This window comes from Amaranthus tricolor, chromosome 7 (genome assembly GCF_026212465.1).
Source record: "Amaranthus tricolor cultivar Red isolate AtriRed21 chromosome 7, ASM2621246v1, whole genome shotgun sequence".
Lineage (NCBI taxonomy): Eukaryota > Viridiplantae > Streptophyta > Magnoliopsida > Caryophyllales > Amaranthaceae > Amaranthus > Amaranthus tricolor.
In genome coordinates this window covers 18,200,987-18,225,630 of record NC_080053.1, presented here as the reverse complement: position 1 = coordinate 18,225,630, position 24,644 = coordinate 18,200,987, and the positions used below count along the sequence as shown (strand labels likewise).

General features: G+C 39.1%; 3 protein-coding genes across 3 annotated transcripts; 1 reads left to right on the top strand and 2 right to left on the bottom strand.

The window, feature by feature from the left end:
* Positions 1-1,358: 1,358 nt before the first annotated feature.
* Positions 1,359-6,334, top strand: LOC130818576 (uncharacterized). The gene is made up of 4 exons (XM_057684740.1): positions 1,359-1,413; positions 1,525-2,340; positions 2,385-4,819; positions 4,964-6,334. Exons 1-4 carry the CDS (start codon positions 1,359-1,361, stop codon positions 6,332-6,334), a joined length of 4,677 nt encoding a protein of 1,558 aa, XP_057540723.1.
* A 1,202-nt stretch (positions 6,335-7,536) lies between these two features.
* LOC130817889 (uncharacterized) lies at positions 7,537-13,228 on the bottom strand. Its single transcript, XM_057683851.1, has 4 exons — positions 9,447-13,228; positions 9,256-9,377; positions 8,639-9,187; positions 7,537-8,570 (listed from the first exon to the last, which is right to left on the bottom strand). Exons 1-4 carry the CDS (start codon positions 10,567-10,569, stop codon positions 7,545-7,547), a joined length of 2,820 nt encoding a protein of 939 aa, XP_057539834.1. The 5' UTR covers positions 10,570-13,228; the 3' UTR covers positions 7,537-7,544.
* Positions 13,229-15,355: 2,127 nt separating this feature from the next.
* On the bottom strand, positions 15,356-19,502 carry LOC130817888 (uncharacterized). The gene is made up of 8 exons (XM_057683850.1): positions 19,355-19,502; positions 18,849-18,872; positions 18,304-18,409; positions 18,134-18,202; positions 17,362-17,855; positions 16,898-17,159; positions 15,806-16,014; positions 15,356-15,702 (listed from the first exon to the last, which is right to left on the bottom strand). The coding sequence occupies exons 1-8, from the start codon at positions 19,357-19,359 to the stop codon at positions 15,636-15,638; spliced, it is 1,236 nt and encodes a 411-aa protein (XP_057539833.1). The 5' UTR covers positions 19,360-19,502; the 3' UTR covers positions 15,356-15,635.
* Positions 19,503-24,644: the final 5,142 nt, after the last annotated feature.

Below are 24,644 nucleotides of genomic sequence, written 5' to 3'. Positions count from 1 at the left end.
GTCCCAATCAAGGTCAGTATGAAATTTTTGCACCAACCATATGAACATTCATTCAAGCGAAAGTCAAATAGAGTTAGGTGGTTTAATTTAATAATGAATGTAATCATCAGGCACTACTTTTGATTTCCAACCGGGCATCAGGCACCCATTCACCACCACCACCTTGCCATCTCGCCATCAACCCCCTTTATCTCTAGTATGTTCGTCAACAATATGAGTGGGGCAAGAAGATAGTGTTTCGCGATGGGAGATGACGGTTGGGTTGTGCAGCTATTGGGTTACATGATGGTTGTTTGGACTGGAAGGAAAAGGGGTGGTGTAGGGTGGGGTGGTGCAGGGTGGGGAGGCAGAGTAGGTGGCAATGGGGGAGTGGATGGAAGTGGGGGAGGGGTTTGGGTGGCTATGTTTTTTTTATTAATAAACATTTTAATTTTTTGATTTTGATTTAATTTAACTCTAAAAAAATTAACCTATTACAGCAAGTTATCTGTCATCATTATACTTTGTGCAATACCGCTTGTCATGGTACTACTTACTCAATTAATTTATTTATTTAGTAATTTGCATCATACTACCAAAACACCCCTTGACCTTTATAGTGGACTTTGACTGTTGGTCAATGGGCTTTCTTTTGGATCTCCCATCTTCCCTGAATGGCCCATAGGGTTTCTACGTCCAGGATACCTTAACTTCCCTCCCTGGAAGTAACTGCCTGTTTGACCTAACTTTCCACTCACTCACACTGACTGGTCATCCTTCTTCCAAGGCTGATAACTGCCCACTATCTTCCAATCTCCATCACAACCATCAGCTGCTACCCACTATTTCCATGATGATAACTACTTCTCAGAAATAACTTCCTCCTTCACCATTATAGATAGAGGCAACCATCAAGAGGAAAGGATCATCTGAAAAACTAGCCTTTATAATATCCTTGCTTACACTCTGTCTCATTTAACCTACCCAAACACTAATGATGTCAATCCCTACATCTCATCTTGCATTCATACTTTAAGCCATCCATTCGTTAATATCCGATTTACGTTCTAACTTGAGCGTCGGAGGGGTTTTCCGGGAGATCACCCCCCGGACAAGGCTAACGTGTTGTTTTGCAGGAATTCGAGTCGCTTCCTCTTGCGGATCGCCGCTCACGACAACACTTCAACTTACAGCATTTCAAGTGTATTCCACTTCCTCGTTTCATAACCGAAACAGTTTGGCGCCGTCTGTGGGGAGCTAAACAAAAAGTCATGGCTCCTAAGAAGAATCCCACACAAACCGCAACCGTGCATAGCACAGATACAGACACTTCCGCGGGTCACGCTAACAATCAAGCCGTGACTCGCCGTGATCTGGACATGCTAGCACGCAACCTTACTGCTGCTTTTACTGAACAGCTCCGCGCCGTCATAAGTAACACTCCTACTCAACAACGAGTATTAGAAGATATGGCGGACCAAATTAAAAACCTGCGAGAACGAATCGAACCCCATCAAGAGATACCAAAGTCTCATGAATCTCAAGATGGGAACTCGAGGACTTCCCATTCTAGTAGACGCAATAAAAACAGGCGGGAGAGATCCCGAATCTTTCCAAGTATCAGCAAGACAGATACACGAGATGGCGAATCCAAAATCGCCTCTCAAGATGCTCGTACCTTCCTAGAGAGCAAGAAACGAAAGACATCTGAGAGCGTCCAATCTATGGTGGATAAACAAAGGGAAGAGCGGAAGAAAGCACAACTCGCCGGATCTAGCCCTCCCTCCAGTTCCGCCTACATACCGCGGAATGAAACCGGCAAGAGTGTCCTTCCGGAAGAGCCCATACCAATATTCTCTCCACTGGCCTCGGAGATACTGAATACTCCCAATCAAGGGAAAATTAAAATCCCAAACATGGCGGCCTTCGATGGCACCTCCTGCCCGGAGGAACACCTGATGGTCTACAAGAATTTGATGCTACTGTACACCACTGACTCATCGCTGTGGTGCAAGTTCTTCCCGACTACTCTTACTGGAGTAGCTTTGACATGGTACACCTCCCTTCCAGGAGGAATTATCCACAATTTTGCCCAGCTAGAAGGCAAGTTTCAGGGCCACTTTGTAGCCTCAAGAAGGCAGGAGAAATCAAACTTCCACCTACTCAGCATTACTCAATTGGAAGGAGAGTCCATATCCTCCTATCTTAAGAAGTTCCACGAGGCGGTACTAGAGGTGACGGATTTGGAGAAATCAGTCGCCTTAAACGCCCTAATCAACGGAATGAAGGCTCAAAGGCTCAAGTTCCAGTTGGTGGAGAGCCAGGTGAAGACATATGCGGAGGCCATGAAGCAGTGTCAAAGTTATGTCACGGCCTCCGAAATATGTCAAGCACATGACCCCAAGAGGCGGAAGTCAGACAAGAAGGACGTCGCAACTCCCCATCAGTCCTCGAGGAACGGAGAAGAGCCCCGTCGAGGAGGGAAAGAAATTACATGCCGCGTCGTCCCGCGCCCCCGTCGGACATGGGACCTCCACGACCCCGTCACGTATATACCACCGAGGGGGAATCCAGAACGCGCAATTTGCTTGATGGAGGTAACGACCCGATGTTTAATCGGAATAGAAGGGATATTTTCTTCGTCGTTCGTGACAAATTGCCAGCTCCGCCTCCCACAACCACTCCGATGTTTAATCTGTGGTGTGACTACCACAAAGAGCACGGCCATACCCTGGCCCAATGTCGCGAACTCAAACGTATCTTGCATCAACTGGCCGATGAAGGAAAGCTTTCCAGGTTCCTCAACAGGAGGGACTATGAGGCGGGAAGAGAAGCGAATAGAAGGCCGTGGAATCAAAGACGCGGATCCCCCAAAAGAGAAGAGGCGAGGCGTGAAAGTTCCCACACACAAGGGACCATCAACATGATTTTTGGAGGATATACTGAGGAATATCCTACCGTTCGCGCCGCGAAAGATAGCGTCCACACTCTGCTAAAGGGACCTCCATTGACCGTATCCAAGGGACCGGTTATGAAATTCGATGCCACGACCTCGCAAACACTGCAACAGCCCCATACTGACCCTCTGGTGGTCACCCTCAAAATTGGACAGATGAAAGTCAAAAGGGTACTCGTGGATACCGGAAGCACGGCTGATCTCATTACAATGGAGTGCTTGAGAAAAATGAAGTTTGAGGAAAAGCACTTGCAGCCCCTAGATAAGCCGCTGATCGGGTTTGGGGGAAGTCAGGTCATTCCGCTAGGAACGATCATTCTCCCCGTGCGCGTAGGAGAAAGAAATGAAAGCAGGTCCATGCCCATACGTTTCACGGTAGTGGATCTCACTTTCCCCTACAACGCCATCATGGGACTTCCCCTCATTAACAAAATCAAAGCTGCAATCTTTCCTCATCAACTCTTGCTGCAATTCGAGCGGGATGATGGGCAAGTTGGCATCCTCAAGGGAGATCAGGTAACGGCCCGCCAATGCCTCATAAACACTCTGAAGCGTGGACATTCGGCGACACCCGCCAAGAGGGAAAGGGAAGATCAAGAAGCTCCCGCCGTCATGAGCGTGTATATGGAAAACCCTAGCACACATGAAAGGCCTCGCCCCATAGAACGATACGAGGAAGTAGACATGTTTGAGGGGAAGCAAGTCAAGATAGGGAAAGATATTCCTGGTACGATCAAACAAGATATCGTGGCCACCATTGTTGAGTTCCGCGACGTCTTCGCCTTCAGCACGGAAGAAATGCCTGGCATCCCTACTAGCGTCATGTGTCATAAACTTGACATAAGACCAGGCCACAAACCAGTGAAGCAAAAGCTGCGGCATCAAGGAAAAGAGCGGACCAAGGCCGCCAAAGAAGAAGTTGAAAAATTGTTGAGAGCCGGATTTATTAGAGAATGCAAATACTCTGATTGGCTATCCAATGTCGTCCTCGTGAAGAAACCGAATGGCAAATGGAGGATGTGCGTCGATTTCACGGATTTGAATAAGGCATGTCCCAAGGACGACTATCCACTCCCAAAAATAGATCGCCTGGTGGACTCCACAGCAGGCCATGCGCTATTAAGTTTCATGGATGCCAATGCCGGATATCATCAGATTCAATTGGCGCCGGAGGACCAACCACACACGGCCTTCATTACTAACATGGGTGTCTACTACTACAAAGTCATGCCCTTCGGGTTAAAAAATGCTGGAGACACCTATCAGAGAATGGTAAACAAGGTTTTCCAATCTCAGATTGGACGGAATTTAGAGGTATACGTGGATGACATGATAACAAAGAGCAAGCACGCAACTCAGCACGTCGCGGACTTGCGTGAAACGTTCAATACCCTCCGTAAACACCAGATGAAGCTCAATCCGGACAAGTGCGTGTTCGGAGTCACCGGAGGAAAGTGTCTCGGCTTCTTGGTAGACGAGCGGGGCATCGAGGCAAATCCAGATAAGATTCATGCCATTCAAAACATGAGATCCCCCACCTCCGTAAAAGAAGTACAAAAGCTCACGGGGTGTATAGCTGCTCTAGGAAGATTCCTTTCAATGTCCGCGGACAAATGCTTACCTTTCTTCAAAACGATAAAGCAACAGAAATTCGAATGGACCGCGGAAGCAGAAGAGTCTTTCCGTCAGCTTAAGGAGCACCTATCGGCCTTGCCAAAACTAGTTTCGCCCATCAACGGGGAAAAGCTAGTCTTATATGTCTCTGTCTCCGAATACTCGTTATCCGGAGTGCTTGTGGCGGAAAGGGAAAAGAAGCAGCTCCCAATATACTATGTGAGTCATGCATTCCGTGGCTCGGAAGGGAACTATTGCGAAGTGGAAAAGGTCATATTTGCGATAGTGATGGCCAGCAGGAAATTGAAGCCATACTTTCAGTCCAACCAAATCATAGTCCGGACTAATCAACCTTTAAAAAAGATTCTTGAAGGGAAAAACAAGTCAAGCCGCGTCACAGATTGGGCAAACCAGCTAGCAGATTTCGGCATCGAGTACGAACCTCGAACAACAATTAAAGCACAAGCTTTGGCTGACTTTATTGCTGAAAGCACTTCCCCCCCTCCTGCTGAACTCAATCAAGAATGGAAATTGTATGTAGACGGGTCTTCAACACAATCGGCGAGTGGGGCCGGGCTCCTCATTGTGTCTTCCGCCGGGGTCCGTATGGAAAGGGCGGTCAGATTCGAGTTCGCGGCATCCAACAATGAGGCCGAGTACGAAGCATTACTGATGGGGCTGAAAATCTGCTATGAGGCAGGGGCTAAAGAATTGGCCGCATTCTCTGACTCCCAATTAATAGTGGGGCAAGTAAACGGGGAATTCGAGGCTAAAGATGATAGCATGAAAATGTATCTGCAGCAAGTGAAGGACTTTGTTCCAAAGTTTGATAAGTTCACGTTGGAGCACATTCCACGATCCCAAAATGCCCAAGCCGACTCCCTAGCAAAACTTGCCAGCTCCGCAGATACTTCCGCGGCTCGTGATATAATTTGGGAAGTGCTCCCTAACCCCAGCATCAACTTCATGGTCGATACCATCGACAGATCTGAAACATGGATGGGGCCATACGTTAAGTACTTGCGAGATCAAATGCTCCCCCAGGACGAGAATCAAGCCAAAATGCTCCAGAAGAAGGCCAAATGGTTCGAACTTCACGAAGGAACGCTCTATAAAAAGTCATACACACATCCCCTTCTGAAATGTGTTGCTCCTGAAGAAGGAAACTATATCCTACGCGAAATACACGAAGGTGGATGCGGAATACACCAGGGAGTGCGAACTATCATTAGCAAAGTCATTAGAAGCGGATATTATTGGCCTTCACTCCGGAAAGACGCGGAAGAATTGATCCAACGGTGTCCTGAATGTCAGTATCACTCAAAGATAGGGAGGAAGCCCTCTAATTACTTGACCGTCTTGCAAGCCGTCCTGCCCTTCGACAAGTGGGGTATGGATCTCCTTGGCCCCTTTCCACCAGCAAAGGGGCAGCGCAAGTTCATCATTGTGGCTATTGATTACTTCACCAAATACGTAGAAGCAGAGGCTCTTAGTTCAATCACAGACAAGCAAGTCTGTCAGTTCTTATGGCGGAACATCATCACAAGATACGGCATACCGCGGGTGATCATAACGGATAATGGAAGGCAATTTGTCAGCAAGAACACCATCGAGTATCGCGACACATTCCACATCCAAATTAGATTTAGTTCTGTGTCTAGGCCGCAAACTAATGGTCAAGTCGAGTCCGCCAACAAGGAGATACTAAATGGTATCAAAAAGAAGATAGAAGGGGTCAAGGGCAATTGGGATGAAGAACTACCCGGAATCTTATGGGCCAGTTGAACCACCGTCAAAGAGGCCACGGGGCACACACCGTTCTCTTTTGTGTACGGGTCCGAAGCCGTACTTCCAGTGGAAATAGGAGTACCCTCTACAAGGGTCACCTACTACTCGTACGACGAGAACGAAGAAGGAAAAAGAGCAAACTTAGACCTACTACCAGAGACAAGAGGAAATGCACTGCTGAGATCGATGGCCCAAAAGCAGAAGATGATTCGTAGCTTCAACTGCCATGTCAAAACAAGACGTATTCAGGTCAATGATCTCGTCCTCCGTAAAGTCGAAGCTACTGGGAAGATAGTTGAAAAAGGAAAGTTAGGGGCCAACTGGGACGGACCTTTCAAAGTCACCCGTGTCATCAAACCAAAAACGTTCGAACTAGAAGACATGAAAGGGCCCGTCCATGGAATGGAGACCACTTAAAGAAATTCTTCATTTAATAAAATTTGCAAGGGCCAATCAGTTACTAGTATCAGTCTTAGCAGCTTCATCAGTGACTCAGTCTTATCAGCATCAATCCGCGACTACCTTCATTACCTTCATTCCGCAACGTAGTTGCGTTGTCATTCGAAATCACTTCTGTCATCATCATTTGTATTCTTATCAATCATTTATAACAGAAGTTTCATTTTCAGATTATCCGGCTCTTATGTTCGCAAATATTTGGTAAAGTTCTATTGCAAATCTTATTAAATCAGTAATATCCATAAGTCGGACCCCTTGAGAGGGGTCCCATTATCAAATTATTCTAGGTCACTAACGAACATGTGATATCTATAAGTCGGACCCTTAGAATAGGGTTCCAAGACCAAAAATCATTTGAAGTATATTTTCACCGTCTGTTCGTGACATCGAGAAGTCGGACCACCAAAAGGGGGTCCCAAAACCAAAATTATTCAAGTCAAAATACAAGTTCCCGTAGCATCGATAAGTCGGACCCCTAGATTGGGTGCCCAAGATCAAAAAATTCTAAGGTTGGAAAATCTTACGCCAAATGAAAACGGCAAGTCGTGCCCTCTGCTATTCCAAGGGCAAATGGCTAAAACAATTCAGCAATATTCCGCGGGCTCGGACGAGAGAAGCCACGGCTTAACAAACAGAAGCATGGATACCACGAATAAACTTTCCATACATTCAAAAATATATACATCAGAATATTCAAAGTACAAGAGTTGAATGTTTGCAAAAACCAAGTTACACAATTACAACGAAATTATATATCTTCCAAAAAGGCGTTCACATCTTCCTCGGGAGCTTGACCCGGCGGCAGAGGAGACTCAACCCTTCCCTCTTCAAGACTGGGGGTGAAGCTTACATAATCTTCCACATTGAACGGCTCCACCCCGATCTCGGACAGCTCTCGGGATAAGCCCTGGAGGTTTCTACCTTCATCAATGATAAGGTTGGATAAATCAAGACACAAACTCTCCAGGCTGGAGAGCGTCAAGTTTTCCGGGACATCTGACGCCGGAGGAGAAGAAAGAGCCAACTGATCTAAGTCGAGGCATAAAGCCTCCTTCTCAGCCTCAGCATTCATCCTTTCGGACCAGGCTCTTTTCTCCTCCGCGTCCCAGACAGCGTCGACCAGCACCGCCGACTCACCTTCCAAGGCGGAAGCGAGGTTGGACAAGGCTTCACCCCCCTTCTGATTAGCAGTTTGCTGAAGGGAAGTAAAATCCATGCCCAACTCCACGGCGGCCAAGCGATACTTTTCGTCGCTAATCATGGAACCGGCGCTCATCATCTCCGCCGTCAGATCTCCGAGAAACTTCGACGCTTCCGGCTCATCCGAAAGTAGCCAGTCTCGAGCTATCCGGGCCTTCCTCGTTAGGCACAGTTTGTACACCTTGGCCGCGGATAGAATCGTCTTGAAGTGGGCGGAATCAGCCGACACTTGCTGCATAAGTTGCTGGTTCTGAAGAACGAGCTTGGCGTGGATATCGATCAGCAAGCCGATTTCATGGCCGAGGGTCGCCGACCTGTTGGAAGCAGCATCTAAGTTTTCGACGGTCTGATCTAGCTGCTTCCTCGCCCTTTCCCGCCATTGTTCGGTCCTGACCAAGCGTTCTTTCAGCTCTATACACTTGGCCAGTTTCTCCTTTAAGCTCGACAGGTCCTCCCGCAACTTTGATAATTCTTCGTTCAGCTCTTCGCAGCGGGAGGTAAGGGCGGCCACGGTCTCCTGGTCCACGGCACTTTGACGGCTGGTGTTGAGCTCAAAAGCCAACCGTATGAACGCCTGCGAAGAAACGGCTATTAAAGTCTCTGGAAACATGAAGTAAGCATCACAAAGCATAAAGTAATTACCTCTGCCGCCGAAGCTTGCGCCTGACGCACCCTATCACGTGGGGGCAAGGACTCTAGTAGGTCGACGTCCACCTTGCTGACTAGGTTGGACGTCGCCCTATTGAAGTGAACGATCAGGCCCTTGTGCCCCAACTCCGGAAAGGGCGTCTCGTGTCGGAAAGGGGAAACTTCTCGACGACGATAAACTTCAGCAAACTGCGACGCGGGAGCCGCGGAAGACTTCCCCACCTTCTCCTTCCCCTTGCTCGAGACTGGCATCGGAGCGTCCAGGGGGGGTGACGCTTCCTCTTCAGCCGACCTCATTTGAAGGGGCACGGCTGTGTGGATGGTGTCCACAGAGATCCTCTTGGCCGAGCTCCCTTGGTGGGAAGAAGAATCTCTTTTTCTCTTCTTTTCCTTCCCACTCTTTTTTGTCACCTCCCTCGTCTGCAGAGGAATCACCCTCTTAGATTCATCGGGGATGTGAACTTGTCTCCTCTCCTCGAGAAGACGGAGAGCCTCCTGTTCCGAGGGCACGTCATCTAGGCCCTTCTCCACAGTCGTCGAGTCCTATCAAAAAGAAGAGAGGTCGATAAGCAAATCAGTTTAAAAAATAAAGAAAAATATCAAGTCCTTACCTTAGGGGGAGTTGGCAACGGCTTTTCCGCGGCTCTCTGGGCGGCCCCTTGGGCAAATCGCATAACGCTAAATTTCTTCATCAGCTCCGGATTTTTCGCCCTTAAGTTTTGCTTGGCTATCCCTGAAAAACAAAGAGTTAGAAACAAACTAAATCCGGTAAGATAGGGAGGGAGAAGTCAGTCAATCTTACTCCGATCAATAGCCAGGCTGATGCCGAATGCCGAGAGGAGGTTCTCATTCTCCAACTCGAAACGACCCGGAATCCAATTTAGCTGGACGTTCATGGGTTTCCTCCCCAGTTGAACGTCCATCTTTGCATACTCGATAATCACCGCGTCATCAAAAGAGCATTGCGGGATTCCGTTGTTAAAACCCGAAAGGTTGGGTTTAATGTCGAAGGAGGTCTTGATATTCCATCCCCCTGAGTTATACAAATACGCAAATTTCGTCCTATACCCCTTCTGGTTATCGGGGAGGTCGTGGACTATCTTCAGCCCACGACGATGCGTAAAAGTAATCCAGCCGCAGCCATATGATTGTGAATTACATAGGCGGGCTCTAAAAATGTATCTAAAGGCAGTTAGTGTTGGTGGCACGGCCAAAACTTTGCATAAAATCAAAAAGGCCACCATACACCCCCAAGCGTTAGGATATAGCTCGGGCACCGAAACATTTAACAGCTCTAACACCTCTCTAAAAAATGGGTGAAGAGGGAATCTAAGTCCTAGTTGGAAAGAACGGAAGTAAGCAGCTATACAATAAAGGGGGGGAAACCTAACGGTGTCGTAATTCCCCGGTGTAATAATATTAATGTTCTCCGGCAAACCCCATTTCCGGGAGATGGCTTCCCGTTGATTATCCAAATCTCTCTTGGTTTGTAAATCAATGAAGTAGTTTAGGGGCCCGCCGTCTGGAATATAAAATGGAGGAGGGACTGGCGCCACGCTTTCCCTTCCGGAGGACTCGGAGGATCCTTCGATGTTTTCCATATCTACATACAACAACCCTTCCAGGTCAGGATTTATTCGCGGCAAGTAATTAGGGAAGAAAGCAATGCTCACTTCCCAAGGAGCAGTTTTCATTATCTCTGGGGGGTATACAGGGGACACGGATGACTCTTCCCTGGCCTTTACTGGTTCGTAATGTGGGGTAATTCTCACCGAACTACTTTCGTCCGAATCATTCATTAATAACCCCTTTTTATTAAGACGTCTATGTACTATCAAAGGAGTTTCCGGCAAGTTAGTAGGGTTAATGTCTGAGTTAGCTATGGTCTCTTGAGTAGCCGCGACATCCATGTTAACAAGAGTCATAAAGTAGTAGGCGAAACTTGTAAAGAATAAAGACTAAATTCATAAAACGAATTCAAAGTCCTAGGCTAACATTCAAGAATAACTTGAAGAAATTCAAGAACAAGTCGAAGAAATTTAAGAACAGTCTGAAGATTAACTTGAAGAAATTCGAAGATCTGGGAAAAAGTTTGAATACCTTTGAAGAAAGTTGGAGATTTGTCAGAAACTTGATGAAGATCTGTCAGAAATCTTGAAGATCTTCGAGAATTTGTCAGAAGTTTGAAGGAAGGATGAAGATTGTCAGAGCGTCTCTCTCTACTTTCTCTTTCCAGCAATGTAAAGATTTGAAGGAGGTAATGAGGATTAAGTGAGAGGGAACTGTTCCAACCACCCTATTTATAACAGCAATAAATGCCTTTGGGACTTGAATACATTAAATGGAAAGGAGAATCCCAAACGAGAGCCGGGAAAATGATAAGTCGGACTCCCCATGAGGGGGAATCGTTGGGAATTTTTCTAAGTGTTCAACACTTTCCGTAAGGTCTACAAGTCGGACCCTCAATGGAAGGGAAATATTGAAAAATCTTTAAAGTGTCAGTTCTTAACTATAACCGGGAGATCGATAAGTCGGATCCCCAATGTGAGGGGAACATCAAATTTCTCCAAGTATTCAGTTAACCAACTCTCAAGCAACCGTCGGGTCGATAAGTCGGACCCCCAGGGAGAGGGAGAATGTGGAAATTTGTTCTAAGTCTTTCAACATTTGAATACGTCCGGGAAGCCGACAAGTCGGACCCTAAACTGCACCTCCAAGAACGAAAATTATTCTAAGTATGAAAAGTTACACATTCAGCTGTCCGACTTATGGATACGGCGAATGTCATGCCGCATTATCTTTGCTCTAAACCGTCGTATGGATAAGGTGAAATATTTCAGAGAGTCCGTATGATTGATAAGTCGGACTCCTTGGAACACTCAGTCATGGTGTAAAAATTCTAAGTATGGTATAATCTCCATATATCCGTATGATCGAAGACACGGACCTGAATGCCCCTTCCGCGTCATAGGAAAGCTAGGGATATGTTTTGTGCACAACTCGGATTTCGACATATGAACAGTCGACTCGAAGCTTACGAGCTCAATTTTCATGATCCCTTAGAAGATTCACCCAATTGGGTATGTGTTCATCCTTGTGGGGCTATTGAATGTTCATTATGATCGTATCCCTTCACCAAATCAACTACGACGGGCACGTGATTTTCCGCATAAAGGAAGATGTTTTCTTTTGTTGGGGCTATCTCTTCACATCATCCTTCATGCGTGGGGCTAACTGTCATGGTACTACTTACTCAATTAATTTATTTATTTAGTAATTTGCATCATACTACCAAAACACCCCTTGACCTTTACAGTGGACTTTGACTGTTGGTCAATGGGCTTTCTTTTGGATCTCCCATCTTCCCTGAATGGCCCATAGGGTTTCTACGTCCAGGATACCTTAACTTCCCTCCCTGGAAGTAACTGCCTGTTTGACCTAACTTTCCACTCACTCACACTGACTGGTCATCCTTCTTCCAAGGCTGATAACTGCCCACTATCTTCCAATCTCCATCACAACCATCAGCTGCTACCCACTATTTCCATGATGATAACTACTTCTCAGAAATAACTTCCTCCTTCACCATTATAGATAGAGGCAACCATCAAGAGGAAAGGATCATCTGAAAACTAGCCTTTATAATATCCTTGCTTACACTCTGTCTCATTTAACCTACCCAAACACTAATGATGTCAATCCCTACATCTCATCTTGCATTCATACTTTAAGCCATCCATTCGTTAATATCCGATTTACGTTCTAACTTGAGCGTCGGAGGGGTTTTCCGGGAGATCACCCCCCGGACAAGGCTAACGTGTTGTTTTGCAGGAATTCGAGTCGCTTCCTCTTGCGGATCGCCGCTCACGACAACACTTCAACTTACAGCATTTCAAGTGTATTCCACTTCCTCGTTTCATAACCGAAACACCGCTCAAAGTTTGGATTTTTTATCATTAATCAATAGTCAGAATTATTGTAGGAAAATCGACTAAAGATTGAATTATTATGGTAATTTTCAAAAAAAATAATGCCATGAATAAACCTTATTGCACCAAACCGGGCCAGTATTTTTTTGTTAAGATTTGACTAAAAATTAAAATAGTATTATTTGGTAGTTAGTTATTTTAGTAAGTTATTAGTAATAGTGGGTTATTTTACTTCCCTAATTTGGCACTAAATTAATGACTTAGTTTTAGGAATTTGTTAGAAATAGCGTTTTAAAGTTAGTTAAGTTAGTTACTTTATTTCAATGGTTATTAAAAAAACAAGTGGTCTACTTAGTGGATTATTAGTGGGTCAAAATAGTGGGATTATGCTCTCATGGTTTTAGTTAATTATAGTTGTTTCTTAGTACTAAGAATTAGATTGTAATCACAATTAATTGAATATCATGATAAGAAAAAAAAGAAAAATAATGTTGTAGTTTTACGCCTATTACTCTACCACACTTATTTTCTTTAATTTTTCCCAACATAGTGATATCACGAGCCAATGTTTATGATCTGAGATGATGATGTTTAAAGAAAGAATTAGATGATAGAGTAGATAAGAGCAATAAAAAAAAAAGTTAATCATGTTGAAAGGTTATTGTGATACCTCAGATTTAGCTTTTAAAGGATTGATAGACTACTCATATCAACAAGGTTCATCTTCTTTTCATGGAAGCTCATTTGTTAAGAACTCCACATAAGCGTGCTTGGTGGGGAACAATCTTAAGATGGGTGAATTCCTATCAAGTTTTGCCAAGCGTGCACGAGTGAGTAGTCACCGGCGGTCTGAGGGGTCGGAGTGTTACAGTTATGCTCTCCAAAATTTATGTCTTCACAACAGATCCTCCACGGTGGGAAGAAGAGAAAAAGAAAAGGAGAGATAGAAAGTGAGAGAAATTATTATAATGGATAAGAGAAGTCGGTTTCGTTTAGTCCTAAAAAAATATTTGAGTATAGTAGTAATTAAGGTGAAGTTGCAATTTTCATAAGTAAGAAAGTCATACTCAATGTAGTGACGATTTGCAGTTTAGTTTTGATAAAGACGAATAATAGAGAGAAGTGCTGTAAAATGTCAAGGTTGGTGATTACGTGCATCAACAAAATTTGTGATAAAAAGTGATTCACAAGTTTTTGGAGATAAGTGCTCCATTGATGGTTGGTGATAATGTGCATTAGCAAAGTGACATTAATGATGACAAGAAATGCGTCACAGTGTGAAAAGAAGTGCTTCACAAATTATGGAGATATGTGATCCATGAAAATGATGAAGAAAAAATTTTGAATCAAGGGGAAGTGTTAAGAATTGATTCAAAATTAAAATAGTACTCCTATTAGTTAGTTATTTTAGTAAGTTACTAGTATTAATGGGTTAGTGGGTTATCTAATTGAAAATTTGAAAAAAATAAGATGTTTTAACAACTTAATTTCAAAAATAAGCTTCGTAAAAACTTTATTCCCAAAATAAGCGTCCGTACATCCCAACCTAGGCTTGGTGTAATGTCGCTGTTACTAACAGCGAAATAAAAAAAATAAATAAATAGTAAAGCCTCAAGTCGTTGTTACTAACAGCGACTTTAAGATTAACTAGTCAACTCTTTAATCTTCTAGGTTGGAATAAGGAAGTAACTGAGAACTGGAAACTTAAAACGCATTAAGTCGCTGTTACTAATAGCGACTTAAAAAAAAAAAATTTTTTAAGTCGCTGTTAGTAACAGCGACATTACACCAAGCCTCTAGGTTGGGATGTACGGACGCTTATTTTGGGAATAAAGTTTTCACGAAGCTTATTTTTGAAATTAAGTTGTTAAAACATCTTTTTTATTCAAATTTTCTTATCTAACTTCCACAATTTGACATTAAGTTAGTGGCTTAGTTTTACGAAATTTGTTGGATATTTAAAGTTAATAAGTTAGTTACTTTATTTTAGTGGTTAATAAATAAGTGGTCTACTTAGTGGAATAGTGAGTCAAAATAGTGAGATTATGCTCTTATAGTTTTAGTTTATAGTTATCTCTAGTATTATAAATTAAATTGTCATCACAATTAATTAAATATCATGATAAGAAAAAGAAGAAAAACAATGTAGCAGTTCTACTCTTATTACTCTACCATACTTATTTTCATTAATTTTTCCCAACATTTTCAACCATATAAGTGAAGACCATCTAGCAATGCCTGATTGACTAGCTTCTATATTGTAAGATTAAAAGGAATTATTTACTAAAATAGATATAAAATTCAAAATGTTTATTTATAATCTAAAAGTGATCGATTATAATTCTAAAATAAACACTTATAATATTAAATTAATTAATCATAATTTTAAAATCAACACTTATAGTTTCAAATGAAGTGATTAATTAATAATCTTAAAAATAATCACTTATAACCTTAGTGATCACTTTTAATTTTAATGTGAATATTATAACCTAAAAGTAATAAATTATAATATTTAATTAATCACTTATAACATGAGTCTGGTTACTTACAATCTTAAAAATAAATTAATTTTAACCTTAAAGTTAAAGTAATCACAAAATAAACTGATTGTATAAACCCATCTCATTAAGAGTCGGATCTAATACAAGACTTGGAGTAGAACCATTTAATGCTTTGTCCATCGAATACATAATAATACAAAATGTAAGAGAATTATGAGTTGAATTAGCAATCGAACACTTTTTTTAATAAAAGTTCAATTGTCACCCCAAACCAAGTATTAAATGGTCCAAAATTATGCAAACCTGCTTCTTTAATGGCATCAAGGGCACATACAAAAATAACAAGATTTTGTAAAAATAACAGCTTTAAAACCAATTTATAATACATAACCAATCATATTATCGATGTGGTTACAAACTCGCAAGAAGCACAAATTAAAAATTATTGTAAATGCTTGATTGTATCATAACAAAACTTAAGAATAACACAATTTGTTGGGAGGAGCAAAGGGTATATTTGAAGATGTAGGGGAACTTCTACAGTAACAACCACCGAGTTCATTCTTCCTCCTCCGCCTCTTCCAGCCATTTCACAAAGGGCTCAAGCGACTTCACAAAACTTTGCCTAAGATATTCCGAAGCCATAAAAGAGATTATGAAATCAAAACAATGGCTGATTTGAATAAAAAGTTCAAGACAGCAGATGTCATGGAAATGGAAAACTATACCTGCCCTTTGGATTTGTTCCCTTGCGGAACCAATGAAGGATGGTGTCTTCCGCAAGCACATCCTGGTCATAAAGAGACCTTACTATTTCTGGAAACAATTTCATTAATTTAGTATCCTCGTAGCATTGGCTCTGAACTTTGTATATGAGTTCCAGTTCAAGTTTTCCACTGGTGCAATAGGTATTTAAGAGCTTTGCCCAGGTTTTGACCTGTCGGAGGGACAGAATTGCATCAACACATCAAAATATTGAATAATAAAGCACCAAGTAACTTGCTAGAAAGCAATTGGCGAAACAACAAATAAGCATAAGCAATAATCTCAGCACTCTAGCTAGACAATCAAAACAAGGATAGAACAAACGGACATGCTTACAGGTGAAGACAAAGGGATTCGACAAAGGCTCCATAAGAGAATTAATAAGCAGTCGAGCTTAGTTTTAAAAAGTGCGAGGCGCACCGAGGCGCTAAAGGCCCCTACAGCCTAGGCGCAAAGTGCAAGGCAAAGGCGAGAGCTTTTTGTGTGCAAGGCGCACTTTTTGGCCTTTCTCTTCATCTAACCACAAATCTGGGGGATTTGAAATGGTTGTGTATCTCTTCTTCCCTTGCTGCTGCTGATGTTACATCTAAAGTATTTTTTTATGCTTACGTTCCTATTCTTTATTATTTGCATTGTGTGTTCTATTGATATACTTATCTGATTACCTGAAAAAATCACTTTTCTGATTTCCAGATGAAGGAGTAGTTTAGTTGAAATTCCGTTATTATTTGTTGTAATATAGTACTTCATGTAATATTTTACTGGGCAAATTTTTATTGAGTTTATTTCTTAACAAAATAAACCACAACTTGTGAGCCCAAAGATGAAAAGCTTTGACTATTGTGATTAGATTGCGTTGCAGTTTCAAAATCAGACAAAAAAGATTTAGCAAGATCTTAATTATGTCTTTTAATCCTTGGTCTATCTTAATTTTGATCAAACAAAGGAAACAACTTACATGACCGGAAATGTAGACATTAGGGTTTTCTCAAAGCAATGTGAATTCACTAATTGCATGCATTGATTATTATTTCTCCTTGTCTAAAAAAACGTACCTGGCGCAACGCAGAATTAGCATTCTGCTGTTGGTTTTTACCCGACCACTGAACAGCATCCATAATAACATCCCATAAAATGCGCACAACCTCAATGTCAGGGAGCTTAGCTTCCTTCAAATGATGTTTCACAGTTTCAATCACTTCTTCTACATCAGCTTCTTCTGCTAACTGAGTAGTTAATCCAGATTTCATTTCTGCCAGTTTAACCTCAAATATCTTTTTTTCATTGTACTGGACCAATTGTACAAGACCTTCCTTGCTGAAGACAAGAGCAGTACCCATCAGTAAAGCCAGGAACTAAAAAGCAGATAGACAAAGAGACTGATATTCTAGGAAGTGGCAATGGTCTACAATTATAGCAACAAAAGAAAAGCACTTGAACCCACATAGATATGGTGATATAACAAATAGACCTTTAAATTACTATTCAAATGAGCAAACAAACAGGCAAATACACTCACGTGAAATGTTCCGCAAAAGCCTCAGCAGATTTTTTAGAAGACGGGAAAAAGTCTAGAAGGTTTTCCTCAACTTTACCGCGCTTCAGGAGTGAAATCAAGTCATCCAGACTGTTCTCAACAAGATACTCCTTAAAGAAGTCTGTTATGAATGTAAGAACTAGCCCCTTGGCCACAAGATTGTCCTTGAAGAGAGGCTGGAACACCGTCTCTGGTGGAAGACCTGAAAGCTTTTGGGAGAAAGCAAGAGCTGTAAAAATTGCCAACTTTTTCCTCTCATTGTCTTCAAATAGCTCCAGAGACTGTAAGAATCTTCGCATAACATTTTCGAGATTCTTTATAAGGAAAGGCCTCCGGCGTAGGATCTTTTGTACATATACCACAAATGCCAAAATATTTTCACGTTTCGGTTCAGAATCAATTACAGAGTAAGTGTGGCGCTCCCCCTCATCAGATTTGGTTGTTCCAGGTTGTGTACGGCCCCCAGTGAAGACAACCTGCATGAAAAATGATAACTCATCTTCCACATGATTTCAGAAAATCTAAGTCAAACATTCTTAATGTAGCATGAAGATACACCCTATAATCAAAACACTGAAAAAAAAAACAAGCAAAATATTGTAATCTAATAACAGCAAAATATTTCATTTCTTTTTACAAGGGTGACTGATAGCCTGATTAACTCATCCATCAACAGAAGTCTGATATACAGATTTAAAAACAAGAAAACATAAACCACAAGCAAAAAAATACTTCTATGAAAAAATGTGATTACCTCAAAGAAAGTATCCCCGTATCTTGAGAAGTCGAGTTCTGAAGATTCAATGCTCTTTGCGATAAGTTCCTGCAAAAAGAAAACATTTTTTCTGATCAATTAGTGAAACATGAACAAATATCTAACCATAAGCTTCAAAACAGCTGATGTCCAAGCAAAGATAGAATTACCAAATCACCAGCGTTATCCAAATAAATGTGGACCACTGCATCTGAAAATGCTGCAGGGTCCAAAGGAGCAGCTATATTCCGTTTGCGGGTCTTGATCCGCGTTCCACTACTCCCAAAAGAAATGATCCAAATAAGGATTCAACACAAACTCTAAACATGGTCATATTCATTATTATCATTATCAACAAGCAGATACTTCACAAAGAAAAGAGATTCGTGAAAAAGGCCTATCAATTCAAAAACTGTTAACCTTATTGCATAAAATATTCACCCGCGATTGATTTGGATATATCAAATCTAACAAGTCAGGATTTTTTTAATAAAATCAGTCACATCATGAAAACCACAAAAGTCATCTTTAAATCAGTTAACTCCTCATGAACAAATAACAAAATACCTAACCCTTACCTCAATCAAAAACACAAATTAAATAACAAGCTCATAACCAAATAGATGATGACCCATCCTATATGAGATCATTTACATTTCAAATCATAAGCTAATTAATGAAAATCAAAATTAACGAAAGCGAATTAAAAACTCACCCAAGAGTGGGTCTCTCCTTCGAGCTGGAAAATAAGAGGAAAAAAAAAATCAATCTAAGATAAACAAAATCATAAAGTTCTACTATTTCAAAACAAGAGAAAAAAAAATTCAAACATAATTAAATGGGTAGATATTTCAAAAAGATATTTATGAAATAGCGTGGGCAGGTTAGATTAACATGAAAAATCAAAATTTCCAATTCATTACCCTAAATTCTGAATAGAATAAAGTATCCTATTCAATATGAAACCCTAACTCAAAAACTAATTACATCACAAATTAAACAATTAAAGTTAATGTAGATTAAATAAAAAATCAATTTATTAAAAAAAGGCAATCAATTATCCCACACCATAATCGGTCTCATACTAAAATGCAATAATCAGTTTTAAGGGTAAAATCTTTGGTGGATTAAAAATGGAAGAAAAAGATCTATAGCTGAAGAATAATGAAAATAAGATTAAAAAAACATAGAAAAGAGAAAAACAGAAAGAATTATGGAAACCTCATAAACAAGGTGGAGACTGATCGAAAAAAGTGAACGTTTTCCTGAGTGAATGACGAAGCTTTGAATACAGAGAAAATAGAAGAGAAAGAGAGACACCGAAGTGGAACTTTTAAGGAGAACCCCCGTATTATATTGTTTTTTTGCTGCGGGAAATATTTTAACTAATTTTTTTATCCATCATTTTAATATTTTATTATTACTTGTAGGTTATAATATATAGAAATACTTGCTACATTTTGATTGTGAGTACTACTTATAATTCAAGCTTATTTTATATTTGTGGCTAATGTGTAGGTGAAAATATAGTTAAGTGGAATCTTGTTTGAATCATCTAACCGCATACTTTTATAATATTCACTTTTAATAATTTTTAAATATGTATAATTCAACATATAATTGAAAAAAAATAACGCATTGAATTGCGTGAAAATTCAAATGTAGCAAGTATAATAGATCGAGAAAGTATATATATTTTTATAAATTTTTGGAAAATTTGCAAAGAAACACCTTATAAAACCAGTTTTTTTGTAAAAAAAACACCTTTTAAATTTTTTTTTTTTTTGTAAAAAAACACCTTTTAACAGACTTTTTATTAAAAAAACCATCTTAAATCAGTTTTCGGTGACTTTTGTCAACTTTCAGGCGTTGACTATGCCATTTGAGCTCAAAAGTCAACGCCTGAAAGTTGACAAATGGCATAGTCAACGCCTGAAAGTTGACAAAAGTCACCGGAAACTGATTTAAGGTGTTTTTTTTTAATAAAAAGTCTCTTAAAAGGTGTTTTTTTACAAAAAAAAATTTAAAAGGTGTTTTTTTTACAAAAAACTGATTTTATAAAGTGTTTCTTTGCAAATTACCCAAATAAATTAATATTTATATATTAATTTTGCATAGGGTTTTAATGTGTTTTACTAACTTTATTTTAATATTTTTCGGTATCCATTGTTAGAACTTAAAAATGGTCTATCCGTCCTAAAATTTTTGGTTCATTATATAAATTTGAAATATTGTATGATAACCACAATAGTAAGATATAGTTTTAATGGTTAATAGTATTATAGTAATGCTTCATATCTTGGCTCCTTTCATTTATCGTAACAGATTTAAAATTATTAGTCTTTATATTCAAATTCATTATTTTAAATATTCAATTTAAATTTTCAAATTTGTTGGTAATTCAATTCAAATTTTAGTTCCTAAATTTTATATGGAAACTTCAAAAGGCATTTGGAAAAAATTAGAATCACTTTATATGGAAAAGAGTGTTACCAATCGAATTTTGTTAAAGAGTCGTTTGTATGATCTCAGATTGCAAGAAGAGAAGCCCATGAAACCGCACCTTGATGAATTTTACTCAATAATTATGGATTTGCAAAATATTGATGTAAAAGTGGATGATGAGGATTTGGCTATTCTATTGTTAGTTTCACTACCGCCTTCATATAAGCATTTTAGGGAAACCTTGTTATATAGAAGAGACACCTTGAGTAGTGAGGATGTTAAAAAGGCCTTGACTCAAAAGGACCTTATTGATTCTTAATTTGCTCAAAAGGAGTCTAAAGTTTCCAATGATGCTTTAATTGTTAAAGAGTCGAGTAGGAACAAAAGGAGCATGACTTGCAACTTTTGTAAGAAGAAAGGCCACCTCAAAAAAGATTGTTGGAAATTAAAAGCCAAACAATTCGATGAAAGCAAGTCCACAAAATCTATCTCCGCCAAAACTAGCTATGTTGAAGGTGAAGAATATGATGTTGGTGCTCTTGTTGTTACTAGTGAATATAGGGGTGGTGATTCTTGGATTTTGGATACGGGATGTTCGAGACACATAACTTTTAACTCTAGTTTCTTCTCAACTTATCAAAAGGTTGATGGAAGAAAATTCACTGTGGGCAATGAGGCCAGTTGTCCGATAGTTGGTATTGGAGATGTTAAAATTATCATGTTTGATGGTGTTGTAAGAACATTGACCGGATAAAGAAACTTAATTTCCCTTAGTATTCTGGATAAAGAAGGTTTTAGGTGCATTGGTGAAGGTGGAGTTTTGAAGGTTGGCAAGGGTCCTAATTTGTTCTTGAAAGGATCCATTAATGATGGCTTGTACATGCTTGTGGGTTCAACCTTAATTAGTTCGGCTTGTGTGTCCACTACTTCAACCGAGCATGAAAATGAAAATGATGCTGATACTTCTTTTAGAAATGAAAGTTTGAGAATAATTCCAACATACCCCAATGAGTCCATGGGATGTATGGACTTGATTGGTAATTAAATTTCATACTCTTGTGAGCCCTTTGAGGGCATTTTTAGTGCATTTGCTATGTTTATGCACATGTGTTGTTTTTGTTTTTTGTTTTTGAGTATGATGTTGTGTAAGTTGTTATATTATGTTGGAGTGAATTAGAGAATTTCATTGACTTAGGTGAACTCAAGTCAAGGTGGAGATTGTTATGAATGGTGTGACTTGAGTGCACATTTGATGGGTGCATTCATATGGTGACTCTTAGGATGCAATCCCATAAGTATGTCATGAATGGGTGTGTTAAGTTTTGTCTTAATATTTGTGGTTTATGATGATGATTAAAGTATGAATTAATGAGTTAATCATGGGAGTTATGGGACTTAATGAAGAAGTGTAAAGGTTTAATTCAAGATGCTCTACAATGCAAACTCGAGCAAAACTGTCAGAAGCTCACTGAAGTGCCGCTCGACCAGCTCGCTCGATCGAGCGAGCTTCAGAACGGGTCGAGCGAGCAGACAGAATGTAACTAGAAACTTCATGTAGCCCGCTCGACCGAGCGAGCCTCTGCTTTGGTCGAGCGATGTCTCAAATGCTTCTAGGATGCTGTTTTTGACTCTTCAAGTTCTTGGGGATGTTCATTATCATTTATTCATAGTTTTAATGTACTTAATGTTACTTAGTGAGATCTCTCCTATAAATAGAGAGCTATCATTCACACATTGGAATCATCCAAAAAAATACACCCCAAGCCAAACACTAGCCTATATCTATTCTCTATTGTAATTCTCCATATTTGAGAGTTCTTTGAACTCCTTTGATAATATAAGAGATACTATACACCGGAGGACGTAGCCTAAGTTGGGTGAACCTCGTTAAATTTTGTGTCGTTTTATTGCATTACTTTCTCCTACAAACATCGATATCATTGATAGCTTAATTTGTTTGTCACAAAACCTCATACATTCGATCTTGGCAATATTGGAGTTTGAAACACATTGTTCGAACTCTAATATAGCATCGTTTTCAACTTTAATTTAATTATTTTATACTTAAAAATTAGCTATATTTTAATATTAACTTTAAGTATAGTTTTAAGCGGATTTTTCAAAATAAACTATCATATTTTCATAATTAAACCTTAATCAAATTTACCCTTTATTCTACTGCATATCCACATGTACAAACTAGAACAAAAATCCTTTCTATTTAACCCCATAATGTCCATCAGTTACACAAGCTACCACTATTTCCTTGCACAAGTTAACCTTCTTCTACACTCTAATCTCTTACACACCCACTTACATACTTCAAGTCTTGCACATTCACTTAAACACTCTTATCCCTTACACATTCACTTACATACTCCAAATCACTTACACAATAGTAATAATTGATAACAAACAACACTAACGAAATAAACTAACAAAATCGTGCGCAAAAACAAGACAGGTGACAGACGAAGAGTCGTTGCCAATAAAGCCAACTCGGCTTTCACCTAAACACTGACTTGGCTTTGGATTCTGTCTCATTTTGAGACCCTGCTTTCAACAAGCGACGATGAGTCGTTTCAAATTTGCGTTTTTATTTATTAGGCATATTTTGGACTTGTAATAATTGATATATTGTCCCTCTATTAAATTTAGTGTGTAATATTTATGTAGGTCTTTATATACTCTAAACGTTCAACAATCAAGCAAATCAAATCAAATCAAAAAATTAAATCAAATCAAATCTTATTCAATCATATCAAACTCAAGAAACAAAATATTAATAAATGAGACCTTTTAATTTTCACAATTGTGGTGTGGTCGGTGAGCACCCTGCATCACCTATCTCTTAACTACTTAGGCGCGTAATTCGTCCGTTTCAATTTATTTGCAATATTTGCTTTTTCACGTAATTCAATGTACTAATTTAATTCTTAATATTTTTAATTATGCATAATAAAAAATTATAAAAATTTAATATTAATAATCTTTGCAATGAGACGAATCAAACAAAATCTCACTAGACTATCTTTTAACCTATAAATTAAAAACTAATCACATAATAAGAATAATAAATGAGTAGTGCTATTTTTCTAATATTAGAACTAATTTGAAACCGACATAATATATTTACACTTTTTGTCACTTTAAAATCATATTCCAAAAAAAGTACAGCAAATTGGCCATGCTTGTTTTGCATATTGACGCAATGAATATCAGCTCATAACAGCAACAAATACACCCTTTATTCATGAGGGAGTAACTCAGTTCAAGAGTTTTTTATAAACAACTTTTGTTGGTGAGACATCACATATTCACATTCAACCTAAATAGTGACTATAAATTAAAGGGAAGTGCATATTTGAACAAAAAAGAAACGGACTACATCTAAAGCTATTAATTTGGTAGAATGATACTCTTTTAAAATAAATAAGTAGTATATGTCCCGTATAATGCACGAATATGTTAGTTTATTAAGTTATATAAAAAAATTTATTAAATATAATTGTTTATTTTTTAAAACTAACCATTATATTGATCATAACTATATTTTACTAACTAAAACGGTTATTAGTTAAATAATTCTATTTCACTGATTAAATTAAGTTTTTACTAATAAAAAATAATTTTTACTAATGATAATTTTTCTTTCCTAAATGAACTGATTATTCAGAGTATATATTAAATTTAAGGTTTACTAAACAAAGGCTAAATTATTGTGCAAACATTATATTAAACTTCCTTCTATAAAATGAATATAGGGTATACTCATACTTAAACACTTTATTGATGGTATGCTCAGAATATATACTTCTATAATTTTTTTTATCATAATTATCATTGTAAAATTATTCTAGATAAGATTTTAGTTATTGAGTATTTTATAAATATTGAAGTTAGCTGAATAATTAAGTTGACGAAATTTTTGGCGTTACATAATTTAAGAGTTTTAATTATAAGATTATTCATAGTTAACAACTATTTTATATTCTAATTATTTTTTATTGTAAATAAGGTATAATTAATAGTTTAGTCATTTAATTAACTAAAATTAAAGTTACCT

What these genes read in the sequence shown, in the direction of transcription:
- LOC130818576 (XM_057684740.1), top strand. Translation starts at nt 1,359, where the DNA reads ATGCTAGCACGCAACCTTACTGCTGCTTTTACTGAACAGCTCCGCGCC. An exon ending in ACAGCTCCGCGCCGTCATAA is followed by an intron (nt 1,414 to 1,524) that starts GTAACACTCCTA and finishes ATGAATCTCAAG; the next exon opens with ATGGGAACTCGAGGACTTCC. An exon ending in ACTATTGCGAAGTGGAAAAG is followed by an intron (nt 4,820 to 4,963) that starts GTCATATTTGCG and finishes TGGGCAAACCAG; the next exon opens with CTAGCAGATTTCGGCATCGA.
- LOC130817889 (XM_057683851.1), bottom strand. Translation starts at nt 10,569, where the DNA reads ATGACTCTTGTTAACATGGATGTCGCGGCTACTCAAGAGACCATAGCT. An exon ending in CGTTGCCAACTCCCCCTAAG is followed by an intron (nt 9,188 to 9,255) that starts GTAAGGACTTGA and finishes TCTTTTTGATAG; the next exon opens with GACTCGACGACTGTGGAGAA. An exon ending in CGCAAGCTTCGGCGGCAGAG is followed by an intron (nt 8,571 to 8,638) that starts GTAATTACTTTA and finishes GTTTCTTCGCAG; the next exon opens with GCGTTCATACGGTTGGCTTT.
- LOC130817888 (XM_057683850.1), bottom strand. An exon ending in ACGGGGATACTTTCTTTGAG is followed by an intron (nt 17,856 to 18,133) that starts GTAATCACATTT and finishes TTTTTCATGCAG; the next exon opens with GTTGTCTTCACTGGGGGCCG. An exon ending in CTAATTCTGCGTTGCGCCAG is followed by an intron (nt 16,015 to 16,897) that starts GTACGTTTTTTT and finishes TCCCTCCGACAG; the next exon opens with GTCAAAACCTGGGCAAAGCT.